The following is a 13,094-nucleotide window of genomic DNA, read 5'->3' as shown; positions in this document are numbered from 1 at the left end:
CCAATTATTTGCCAGATCATCTCTATGTGTACAAGGACCTTTAGCCATATGTTCATAGAAAGGAAAATGGTGACAGGCATGTTATGTTGCAGTGTAATGGATGGATGCTCATATCAGCAATGACTAGACATCTCCGTAGCCACTGAGTGCAAAGATCCTTTGAATGTGTTGCCAACCCCTTTCTCTCATCCTCAGCTCTGCTGTGTCTGAGACCAAGCCTCCCTTTATTGTTCGCCTGCACTGATTGGCTCGGCTGTATCCTAATAATGACTTCATTCAGCCCCCTCCTGTCATCTCTCTGTGAATGAAGTCAACCAGCGATCTTTGCAAGTGGAAGGAAAGCAGGAGAGGGGAAACAGCTCAATAGAGCATAGGTGCCCGGGATTATTTGTGTTTCACCTGGTGACTGGGACCTGCATCCTGTACCTCGAAAAGCTTGGACATATTGATTCTGTAAATGCACCATCTACAAGCTGCATCCATAGGACTTCTGTGTAAAGGGGCACTTGTTGGGGTGCAGCAGGTTATAGAGGCTTTTTCTTCATATCTAAGGCCCCACAAAAGCTGCCAAGACGCCTCGTGCAGTGCTCCGAGTGAAAAATGGGGCGTCCAAGCTCCCGAAGCCCACGTCAGACCCGGGGAGCGCCCCAAGCATGTTCATGGAGAGGTCACAGAGCCGGATTAGCCTGTCTGCATCATTCGAGGCTCTGGCCATCTACTTCCCCTGCATGAACTCCTTTGATGAAGAAGATGGGGGTAAGCATCTCACACTGTGAGCTTTGGGGTCTTGTACTTAGCAAATGTCATTGTGGGTTTTCTGTAGACTGTACACTTTCAGGCTAGGGTATGGTTCGGTGGAGAGTTGGACCCTACCAAAATACCCATCGTAAGTCATAAAGATGCTCTGCTTGTCCGTCAATTCCTTTTTATCGAAGCCATCTAGTTTATTCATTGATTATAAGACCTAGTTTACAACCTTCCCATAATTACATTTCATCTGCACAATCAGTTAATGGCAGGGCCAACATTAGGGGTGAAAATATATCAATGCGCAGATTTCAGCAATTACTGGCATAAGGAATCTGCCACAGGTTACTAGAGACTAGAGTGGAAGCTCTTGAATGGTTAAATCAATTGACCATGAAATGGTGTAATTGAGATGATCTTCTCAGTCTCATTAGGGTGACGGTGATTTGTTGTGATCCACATGAAAAGATAATTTTTGGTCATAATAGGAACATTCTACCATCCTAGGAGTAGTAGTAGTTTCTTTTTTCTGTTGTCTTAGACTGAAGAAGGTGTACAAAAGATACAGATACTCCAAACTTCCTGACCGGAATAGTAGTTGGGCCAGGAGTGGTTACAATTTCTTATTTCTTCCAGAGCCATAAGCTATATTTGTAATACATCTACCCCAATCTATAGACTGACTTGGCACATTGATTAACATGCATCAGTCATTGATGAAATCACTCCGCCACAGGTATCTGTGGTCACCATAGTTCTAAATTTGTATATTATCAGGGTAGTCTGGAGTAATGACATCTCCCTGCATGGACCATTCAGCCTATATCATAAAAATCTGTTCCTTATTTGTGCACTGATTCTGAGTCGTCATGCATTATAAATAGTTATTAGATCTTCCCTCAGTCGTCTTTTTTTCTAAAAGATCTATCTATCCAGATCCCTCTGTAGCAGTATACTGTCCTCTTCAGTGTTAATTACTTTACACAGTTTAGTGTCATCTGCGAAAATTGATATTTTACTGTGCAAGCCTTCTACAAGATCATTAATAAATATATTGAAGAGAATTGGGCCCAGTACTGACCCCTGAGGTACCCCACTAGTGACAGTGACCCAATCTGAGTGTGTACCGGTAATAACCATCCTCTGTTGCCAGTAGATGGCATGGTGTAAGGAATAACAGCAGAAGTATATATTAATTGCTATTATCATATACATAATTTATATATAAAGTATAGTAATGCTAGTAGTGGTAATAGCAGCACAGTAGCATACCAGCTATAAAACCTGGCAATGGTGGCCTTGCAGCAAAAATTTTCACTTTGATGTGCCAAAATTATTTTGGTGCGTCCAATTTTCATGGACTGGGTCAAGTATTGGCATGGTGGTGGCCATCAGGATTGAGCTATTATATTAATGCCAGTCGTCCTGCTACCATCATGCACAAAGTGATATATAGTGAAATGATTCTTTCTAAACTTACTTGGTATTCTCCTTGTAAATAACACCAGAAGGAACATATAAATTAACCGGGTAAACATCCTGTGCCCATTAAGATGCCCATGTTTACCAAGATATGATTCTTGCACATCTAATCCATAAATCTACAGATTGGTAAAGAATTCATTGTGCAGTTCAGGCAGACATAGACCTTCTTACAGACACAGCTTCTCTGAGATTCTTTTTTCTTTTTATTTTATCATGTGAAGGGCGCTGAAATGAGGAGAACATCTAAAAAAACATCTAGGAGATTGATGCTAGCTTAGGGCATGAGGACTGTAGGCCTTTTGGGGGTTACCATGTAGTAAAGAAATTGCGAGCAGAACATAGCTGGCTTTTACACGGCCCTATTATTTATACAGAGTCATTAATCGAACGTGAGGATTGGTTATATATTATGAGTTGGCCACTGGGAATTGTATTGCCCTCAAGGGTTTAGGCCTGACTTGTATCTATCATTACAGTCCCAGCAGATGAACCTCTGCCGCTAATTATAGGAAAACCACTGCAATTTTTAATTAGCGTGTACATGTGCTGCCTGCCGGCTTTGTATGTTACAGGAAATCATGATAGCCAGACAATGCATTACTCTTTTACAAGCAGAAATTAGCAGAAATGAGAAATAAACCTTGCACTGAAAGCATAGCCATGAGACAAGAAGATCTTGTCATGTGATGAATGCCAATTATGTCTATACGTATGGATATCTGGAAATACATTGCAATGTCCCTGTATATCGGCATACACAGAATCCATTGCCTCACGCTGCCCTCGCTACATAATGTCTATTGGCTGCAGAATTGTATCAGCTGTAGGGTGAACATATGTCAATTTTACAGAGAACGCTCCCCTGTTGAGAACAGAAAGTCTATGCAGCCACGTAGCTGGGACATGGCACGGGGTCTCTATTGTGTAGCTGTTGCAATCTCAACAGCGTGGCCTTTAAGTCAGACAATTGCAAAAAATGTGTACAGTGCACGGCCAGTAATGATCTACTTCGAGCCTAGAAGGGACCTGAAGTATGCCAGGTTCTTCTAGTTTCTGAACAAAGGCAACCTATTTTAATTTCTCTTCCCTTCTTTGTCTTTATCGCATGTGAATTATTATTTTCTAATGCAGTTTCTATTGATGCCACAGTCCGTACATGGAATGTAAAAATGTCCCCATGTTATTCTCCTGAACAGAGAGATGTAAACAGACAGGGCAGTACAAATTATAGTAACATAGTATATAAGGCTGAAAAAAGACATCAGTCCATCCAGTTCAGCCTGTTATCGTGCAAGTTGATCCACAGAAAGGCAAAAAAAAAACACTGTGAGGTAGAAGCCAATGTTCCCCACTTAAGGGGAAAAAATTCCTTCCCGACTCCAATCAGGCAATCAGAATAACTCCCTGGATCAACGACCCCTCTCTAGTAGCTATAGCCTGTAATATTATTACACTTCAGAAATACATCCAGGCTCCTCTTGAATTCCTTTATTGTACTCACCATCACCACCTCCTCAGGCAGAGAGTGCCATAGTCTCACTGCTCTTACCGTAAAGAATCCTCTTCTATGTTTGTGTACGAACCTTCTTTCCTCCAGACGCAGAGGATGTCCCCTCGTCACAGTCACAGTCCTAGGGGTAAATACACTGCTCAAAAAAATAAAGGGAACACTTAAACAACACAATGTAACTCCAAGTCAATCACACTTCTGTGAAATCAAACTGTCCACTTAGGAAGCAACACTGAGTGACAATCAATTTCACATGCTGTTGTGCAAATGGAATAGACAACAGGTGGAAATTATAGGCAATTAGCAAGACACCCCCAATAAAGGAGTGGTTCTGCAGGTGGTAACCACAGACCACTTCTCAGTTCCTATGCTTCCTGGCTTATGTTTTGATCACTTTTGAATGCTGGCGGTGTTTTCACTCTAGTGGTAGCATGAGATGGTGTCTACAACCCACACAAGTGGCTCAGGTAGTGCAGCTTATCCAGGATGGCACATCAATGCGAGCTGTGGCAAGAAGGTTTTCTGTGTCTGTCAGCGTAGTGTCCAGAGCATGGAGGCGCTACCAGGAGACAGGCCAGGAGACGTGGAGGAGGCCATAGGAGGGCAACAACCCAGCAGCAGGACCGCTACCTCCGCCTTTGTGCAAGGAGGAACAGGAGGAGCACTGCCAGAGCCCTGCAAAATGACCTCCAGCAGGCCACAAATGTGCATGTGTCTGCTCAAACGGTCAGAAAGAGACTCCATGAGGGTGATATGAGGGCCCGACGTCCACAGGTGGGGGTTGTGCTTACGGCCCAACACCGTGCAGGACGTTTGTCATTTGCCAGAGAACACCAAGATTGGCAAATTCGCCACTGGCGCCCTGTGCTCTTCACAGATGAAAGCAGGTTCACACTGAGCACGTGACAGATGTGAGTCTGGAGACGCCGTGAAGAACGTTCTGCTGCCTGCAACATCCTCCAGCATGACCGGTTTGGCATTGGGTCAGTAATGGTGTGGGGTGGCATTTCTTTGGAGGGCCGCACAGCCCTCCATGTGCTTGCCGGAGGTAGCCTGACTGCCATTAGGTACCGAGATGAGATCCTCAGACCCCTTGTGAGACCATATGCTGGTGCGGTTGGCCCTGGGTTCCTCCTAATGCAAGACAATGCTAGACCTCATGTGGCTGGAGTGTGTCAGCAGTTCCTGCAAAATGAAGGCATTGATGCTATGGACTGGCCCGCCCGTTCCCCAGACCTGAATCCAATTGAGCACATCTGGGACATCATGTCTCGCTCTATCCACCAACGTCATGTTACACCACAGACTGTCCAGGAGTTGGCAAATGCTTTAGTCCAGGTATGGGTGGAGATCCCTCAGGAGACCGTCCGCCACCTCATCAGGAGCATGCACAGGCGTTGTAGGGAGGTCATACAGGCACGTGGAGGCCACACACACTACTGAGCCTCATTTTGACTTGTTTTAAGTACATTACATCAAAGTTGGATCAGCCTGTAGTGTGTTTTTCCACTTTAATTTTGAGTGTGACTCCAAATCCAGACCTCCATGGGTTAAAAAATTTGATTTCCATTTTTTTATTTTTGTGTGATTTTGTTGTCAGCACATTCAACTATGTAAAGAACAAAGTATTTCAGAAGAATATTTAATTAATTCAGATCTAGGATGTGTTATTTTTGTGTTCCCTTTATTTTTTTGAGCAGTGTAGATGATGGGAGAGATCTCTGTACTGACCCCTGATATATTTATACATAGTTATTAGATCTCCCCTCAGTCGTCTTTTTTTCTAAGGTGAATAACCCTAATGTTGATAATCTTTCAGGGTACTGTAGTCCCCCCATTCCAATTATTACTTTAGTTTCCCTCCTCTGAACCCTCTCCAGCTCTGCTATGTCTGCCTTGTTCACAGGAGCCCAGAACTGTACACAGTACTCCATGTGTGGTCTGACTAGTGATTTGTAAAGTGGTAGGACTATGTTCTCATCACGGGCATCTATGCCCCTTTTGATGCAACCCATTATCTTATTGGCCCTGGCAGCATCTGCCTGACACTGGTTTTTACAGGTTAGTTTGCTGTTCACTCAAATTCCTAGGTCCTTTTCCATGTCAGTGTTACCCAGTGTTTTACCATTTAGTATGTATGGGTGACTTGCATTATTCCTTCCCATGTGCATAACCTTACTTTTGTCAGTGTTAAACCTCATCTGCCACTTATCTGCCCAAGCCTCCAATACTGTCCTCTTCCGTGTCAATTACTTTACACAGTTTAGTGTCATCTGCAAAAATTTATATTTTACTGTGCAAGCCTTCTACAAGATCATTAATAAATAAATTGAAGAGAATAGGGCCCAATACTGATCCCTGAGGTAATCCACTAGTGACAGTGACCCAATCTGAGTGTGTACCGTTAATAACCACCCTCTGGATGCCATCCAGTCCTAGCGATTTGTCTATTCTTTTTAAGACGCCGCTGTACTTCTTCCTGGGTCAGACAGGGCACTTTTAATGGGGAATTAACTTTTACATTCTGCATTTCATCTGACAGTTTATTTTCTTCAGTGAATACAGTGGAGAAAAAAAAATATTTAATAGCTTTGCTTTCTACTCATCGCTCTCTGCAACTCCCCCCTCATTACTCTGTAGGGGGCCGACACCTTCAGATTTATACTTTTTACCATTTATATAATTGAAGAACATATTAGTGTTAGTTTTGCTCTCTTTGGCAATTAATCTCTCGGTCTCTAGTTTTGCTAGTTGCTTTTATTTGTTTTTTACATATTCTATTTTTTTCCTTTCCTTTTTCAGTGCTTCCTCGCTACCCAGTTTTAGTGATTTAAATGCTTTCTTTTTGTCATTTATTGCTTTCTTTACAGTTTTATTTATTCTATTTTTCTTGTTCCTTAACCTTTTATTCCCATAAGGTAGATTTTTAGATTAGATTTTAGGATGTTTTTAAAAATATTCCATTTTGTGGCTGTATTTTTATTTTTGAGGACTTTGTCCCAGTTAGTTAGGCCTATGGCCTCTCTTAGTTGGCTACATTTAGCTTTTTTTAAGTTTATTTTTGTTCCTGAAGAAACACTCTTTTGAATGGTAATTGGAAGGTTATTACTTTATGGTCACTATTTCCCAGGTGTCCCCCAACCTGCACATCTGTTGTTCTGTCAGGTCTATTGGTTAATACTAAGTCCAGTATGGACGTCCCTCTAGTCGGGTCCTGAACCAGTTAGGAAAGATAATTGTGTTTGGTTATTGCCAAGAACCTGTTTCCTTTATGAGATATAAATGTTTCAGTTTCCCAGTCTATATCTGGGTAGAGGAAGTCCCCTATAATAACCACCTCATTATGATCTTCCGCCTCGTCTATCTCGTTTAGTAGCAGATTTTCTGTGGACTCTGGTATATTAGGTGGTTTATAATAAACTCCTATTAGTAATTTATTATTGTTTTTGCCTCCATGTATTTCTACCCACAGTGACTCCACATGTTCATGTCCCTCACTTATATCTTCCCAGAGTGTGGGCTTTAGACAGGACTTTACATAAAGGCAGACCCCTCTCCGGTTTTGACAATCCTTTCTAAACAGACTGTAACCCTGTACATTAACCGCCCAGTCATAGCTATCATCCAGCCATGTCTCAGTTATTCCCACTATGTCATAGTCCTCCTCACACATCACTAATTCCAGTTCCCCAGGTTTATTAGTCAGGCTTCTAGCATTAGTCTACATACATTTAAGAGGTTTATGTATATTTTTTTACCTACACTTTTCCTTCTGAGCTGTTCTAGTCCCTCCTTCCATTTCTCCCCCAGTCCCATTGCCTTGCCCCCGGTCTTTATCTGCACTATCTTCCCATCCTATAACGTAATTACCCTTCCCCCAGTCCCTAGTTTAAACACTCCTCCAACCTTCTAGCCATCTTCTCCCCCAACACAGCTGCCCTTCCCCATTGAGGTGCAGCCCATCCCTACGATAGAGCCTGTAGCCAACAGAGAAGTCGACCCAATTCTCCAGGAACCCAAACCCCTCCTTCCTACACCAGTTCTTGAGCCACTTGTTAACCTCCCTAATCTCCCGCTGCCTTTCTTGTGTGGCTCGTGGTACCGGTAGTATTTCGGAAAATACTACCTTTGAGGTCCTTGCCCTAAGCTTTTGACCTAAATACCTAAAATCATTTTTAAGGACGCTCCACCTACCTCTAACTTTGTCATCGGTTCCGATATCGACCATGACCGCTGGATTTTCTCCAGCCCCTCATAGTAATCTGTCAACCCGATCTGCGATATGTCAAACTCGAGCGCCAGGAAGACAACACACCGTTCGACGATCCCGGTCTTTGTGACAGATTGCCCTATCTGTACCCCTAATAATTGAGTCTCCCACTACTAGCACCTGTCTGGCCTGTCCTGCTCTCCTGGTTCCCTGCTTACTGAAGCTGACATTCCCCTGACTGGCAGAGGAAGTGTCTGGCTGCAGCAGTGCTCTCCCTGAACTGACATTCAGATGGAAAATGTAGATTAGTAGGCTACAAAAGCTTCTTTAGGATCTAGGCATACAAATACACATGGCAGATCACCATGCAACTGTATGGGAAAATAATGCAAATTCTTCAGTGCATCTATATTCAACTGCACAGCTAATTAGATGGTAAATATACCTAATATTTGACAGTGCTAAAAATAGAGAACCCATTTTGGCCTCATACATGTGCAGAAAATAAGAGTTGTACAGGTTGTAAAGAGACAAGATTTATGTGGTTTCAGACAAGAAAATTGTGGCATGCTCCTTTTCTTTGCTATATCATTTATTCTCCCTATAAGTATTACTTCTAGGGAAGAAGATCTTCATAATATAAAGTCATAGGGACTCTGGATACCATGGTATAGTCTTTACACATATGCACAACTCCAGTCTTCTGCATTACAATTGCAATGTAAAATAAACATAAAATAAATATTTTATAAAAATGTATACAGTTGCCTGAAAAAGTATGTGAACCCTTTGGAATGATATGGATTTTTGCACAAATAGGTCATAAAATGTGATCTGATCTTCATCTAAGTCACAACAATAGACAATCACAGTCTGCTTAAACTAGTAACACACAAAGAATTAAATGTTACCATGTTTTTATTGAACACACCATGTAAACATTCACAGTGCAGGTAGAAAAAGTATGTGAACCCTTGGATTTAATAACTGGTTGAACCTCCTTCAGCAGCAATAACTTCAACCAAACATTTCCTGTAGTTGCATATCAGACGTGCACAACGGTCAGGAGTAATTCTTGACCATTCCTATTTACAGAACTGTTTCAGTTCAGCAATATTCTTGGGAAGTCTAGTGTGAATCGCTTTCCTGAGGTCATGCCACAGCATCTCAATCAGGTTGAGGTCAGGACTCTGACTGGGCCACTCCATAAGGCGTATTTTCTTCTGTTTAAGCCATTCTGTTGTTGATTTACTTCTATGTTTTGGGTCGTTGTCCTGTTGCAACACCCATCTTCTGTTGAGCTTCAGCTGGTGGACAGATGGCATTAAGTTCTCCTGCAAAATGTCTTGATTAACTTGGGAAATAATTTTTCCTTCGATGATAGCAATCCGTCCAGGCCCTGGCGCAGCAAAGCAGCCCCAAACCATGATGCCCCCACCACCATACTTCACAGTTTGGATGAGGTTTTGATGTTGGTGTGCTGTGCTTTTTTTTCTCCACACATAGTGTTGTGTGTTTCTTCCAAACAACTCAACTTTGGTTTCATCTGTCCACAGAATATTTTGCCAGTACTGCAGTGGAACATCCAGGTGCTCTTGTGCAAACTGTAAACGTGCTGCAATGTTTTTTTGGACAGCAGTGGCTTCCTCTGTGGTATCCTCCCATGAAATCCATTCTTGTTTAGTGTTTTACGTATCGTAGATTCGCTAACAGGGATGTTAGCATATGCCAGAGGCTTTTGTAAGTCTTTAGCTGACACTCTAGGATTCTTCTTCACCTCATTGAGCAGTCTGCGCTGTGCTCTTGCAGTCATCTTTACAGGACAGCCACTCCTAGTGAGAGTAGAAGCAGTGCTGAACTTTCTCCATTTATAGTGTTGTGGAAATTTTATTAGTCGGACATTTTATCTTAGGATGTGTGTGTTTTTATAGATTGTCATCTGTCTCCCTGTGTCGGATTTAGCCAAAGAACGCTCTAGCAGAGGGTACTTGGGTTGAATCGGGACCAGTGGTAAAACCGTCAATATGAAAACCTTCTCATGGGCTTGGAGACGTGTTCTCAATGTGTAGGGGGGCGTTTGCCGGTTTGTGAGCACTAAGCGCAATGCACTGGGCTTCTTCCCTTCAAATGTCTATACACATTAGAGAAGTGAAGTCTGCATAATGAGAGATACATATTATACCTCTGCTGCGGCTTTGCTATCCCTTTCTGGATACATATCTACTTTTAAGACATGCATATCTCCCTTGTCGGTATACTCGTACCGTATACTGACAATAGCAGCAATGTCTCGCAGATAATCTCAAACCTATAAGAACCAGTAGAATGATCTTCACTAGATACTGGTCGCTTTGAGCAGTATTGAATGGGATCCATGCTGACAGTGGTGGGGGATGGGCGGCCACCTGGCTGGTCAGACAATGGACATGACTCATCCTTCCTTATACAGGGATGGGGTGTGTGCATTGCACTGTCCAGCCACGTTGAGGCCCTCCCCTGTCTTTTGACAAGTTTCACTTCCTGTATGTCATCACTTCCTGCATCCTTGTTGTGGGCCAGCCCCTTTTACACCTTTTGTGAGTAAATAAAAGAAACAGACTGGGCAGGGGGAAGGAGGAGTTGCTCAGAATTCAAGCAAGATGGTAACACCTGTGTCTGCCTCTGACTGTGTTTGAGGGAAAAGAGATTTACCTATTTCTTTACACAAAGTTTGATGCGAGCAGATTACAACTATTAATATTTCTACAACAATAGACAATTTGTCTTACCATGGACTAATGAACAGCAAGGCTTTTGGAGATACTTTTATAACCCTTTCCAGCTTTATGCAAGTCAACAATTCTTAATCGTAGGTCTTCTGAGAGCTCTTTTGTGCGAGGCATCATTCACATTAGACAATGCTTCTTGTGAAAAGCAAACCCAGAACTGTGTGTGTGTTTTTTATAGGGCAGGGCAGCTGTAACCAACACCTCCAATCTCATCTCATTGATTGGACTCCAGTTGGCTGACACCTCAATCCAATTAGCTCTTGGAGATTAGTCTAGGGGTTCACATACTTTTTCCACCTGCACTGTGAATGTTTACATGGTGTGTTCAATAAAAACATGGTAACATTTAATTCTTTGTGTGTTATTAGTTTAAGCAGACTGTGATTGTCTATTGTTGTGACTTAGATGAAGATCAGATCACATTTTATGACCAATTTGTGCAGAAATCCATATCAATCCAAAGGGTTCACATACTTTCTTGCAACTGTATTACTAGGGATACACGAATCGAGTTTGGATGAAGTCTTGCAAGACTTCGCGTAATAACTTCGTACATTAATTTGTACTTAACCCATTTCCTGAACTCAGGATCGGTTGTAAGGTACCACAAGTTGGAACCGAACCCGAGTTCGGGAAATGTTTTTTTACAGTACAAATTAATTTAAGAAGTTATAATAACTTTGGCTCATCGGAGCCAATACATTCTAATATTGTACGGAGCTCCTGCTCCGTATAGTATTGGAACAAAGTTTTATGCGAATCGACTTTGGATGTTTCATTCAAAGTCGATTTGCACATCCCTATATATTACCTGCTAAAGAACAGGGGGCTCCCTGACCCAGTGGTCTCTGCACTGCAATTATAAGAAATCTGTCAAGCCATGAGAGTACACGCCCCCTTCTACTAAACCCCACCCACTGTTTCAAAACATGTGCAGTGACCCGCTTGTTCACTACTAAAGGATAAATGCTGTTGTTCACTGCTTAAAGGTTAATGTTATTATACACTATGGTTAACTTCTAAAGTTTCTACACACTTACAGTGGTACTACTGACTAATATAACTTTAACATGTATTCCAAAAGGTTGTGTATGGGAGGAAATAGTTAACTGGCAGTCCCATTTTCCCCTGGCTAGTTGGTAATTCCTGGTAAGTTCGCCTAGAATAAGAATATGTATGCTAAATCTGGTGTGTACGCCAGACAAACTAAAGCAGGAGAAAATAATTCTCCAGGGAGACACCATCCCTGTTAGTAAAAGGTGCCAGAAAAGCAACTTTGCTAAGAACCAACCTCTGAGGGAGAGAAGCATTAAATTGTTCCAATAGGTTAAGGACTATAATGGGACAATGCTTGAACAGAGACAATAAAGGTAACTCATGGATATAACTTTAGACTTTACTACCCATGGTTTGAGTTCTATTGCTTCTTGTGCCCACCATATTACTGACAGAAATTGGCTATGTGATCTAGGACTGCACCCTGCAGTTGGGCATTGCAGAGATATATTGGGAGTGATTGCACGTTCCTATAGAAAGAGAGGGAGGATCACCATAGCCATCTGTATACACAGCCTTTGGGAAAAGCCTACTCTGTAAAATACTGAGAACTGTGTCTACTGCTTGTATTTGCACTGTGACACCCATCATTCATTCAGTAAAAGAGAGACTTTATTTTATTTTAACCCCTTAAGGACACAGCCCTATTTCACCTTAAGGACCAGGCCATTTTTTGCAAATCTGACCAGTGTCACTTTAAGTGCTCATAACTTTTAAACGCTTTGACTTACCCAGGCCGTTCTGAGATTGTTTTTTCGTCACATATTGTACTTCATGTCACTGCTAAAATTGGGTCAAAAAAGTTAATTTTTTTGCATAAAAAAATACAATTTTTACCAAAAATTTTGAAAAATTAGCAAATTTCAAACTTTCAGTTTCTCTACTTCTGTAATACATAGTAATACCCCCAAAAATTGTGATGACTTTACATTCCCCATATGTCTACTTTATGTTTGTAGCATTTTGGGAATGATATTTTATTTTTTGGGGATGTTACAAGGCTTAGAAGTTTAGAAGCAAATTTTGAAATTTTCAGAAATCTTCAAAATCCCACTTTATATGGACCAGTTCAGGTTTGAAGTCACTTTGTGAGGCTTAGATAATAGAAACCTCCCAAAAATGACCCCATTCTAGAAACTACACCCCTCAAGGTATTCAAAACTGTTTTTTCAAACTTTATTAACCCTTTAGGTCTTCCACAAGACTTCATGGCAGATGGAGAAACAATTTTGAAATTTCTTTTTTTTGGAAAATTTTCCAATATAATCAATTTTTTCCAGGAGTAAAACAAGGGTTAACTGCCAAACAACACTCAAAA

General features: G+C 41.7%; 1 protein-coding gene across 2 annotated transcripts in view; it reads left to right on the top strand.

Annotated features, from left to right (window-relative positions):
• Positions 1 to 653: 653 nt before the first annotated feature.
• The window catches only part of RIMS4 (regulating synaptic membrane exocytosis 4), a 297,809-nt gene continuing 285,368 nt past the window's right edge, over positions 654 to 13,094 (top strand). The window contains exon 1 of one of the 2 annotated variants that reach the window (XM_040436443.1): positions 654 to 756. In XM_040436443.1, the coding sequence (XP_040292377.1) occupies positions 654 to 756 (103 nt within the window). The remainder of the gene's footprint in view (positions 757 to 13,094) is intronic. The other variant, XM_040436444.1, reaches the window with a different exon arrangement.

The sequence above is a fragment of the Bufo bufo genome, chromosome 6 (assembly GCF_905171765.1).
Source record: "Bufo bufo chromosome 6, aBufBuf1.1, whole genome shotgun sequence".
Lineage (NCBI taxonomy): Eukaryota > Metazoa > Chordata > Amphibia > Anura > Bufonidae > Bufo > Bufo bufo.
The sequence above is the reverse complement of the archived record's forward strand: the minus strand, read 5'-3'. Positions and strand labels throughout refer to the sequence as shown.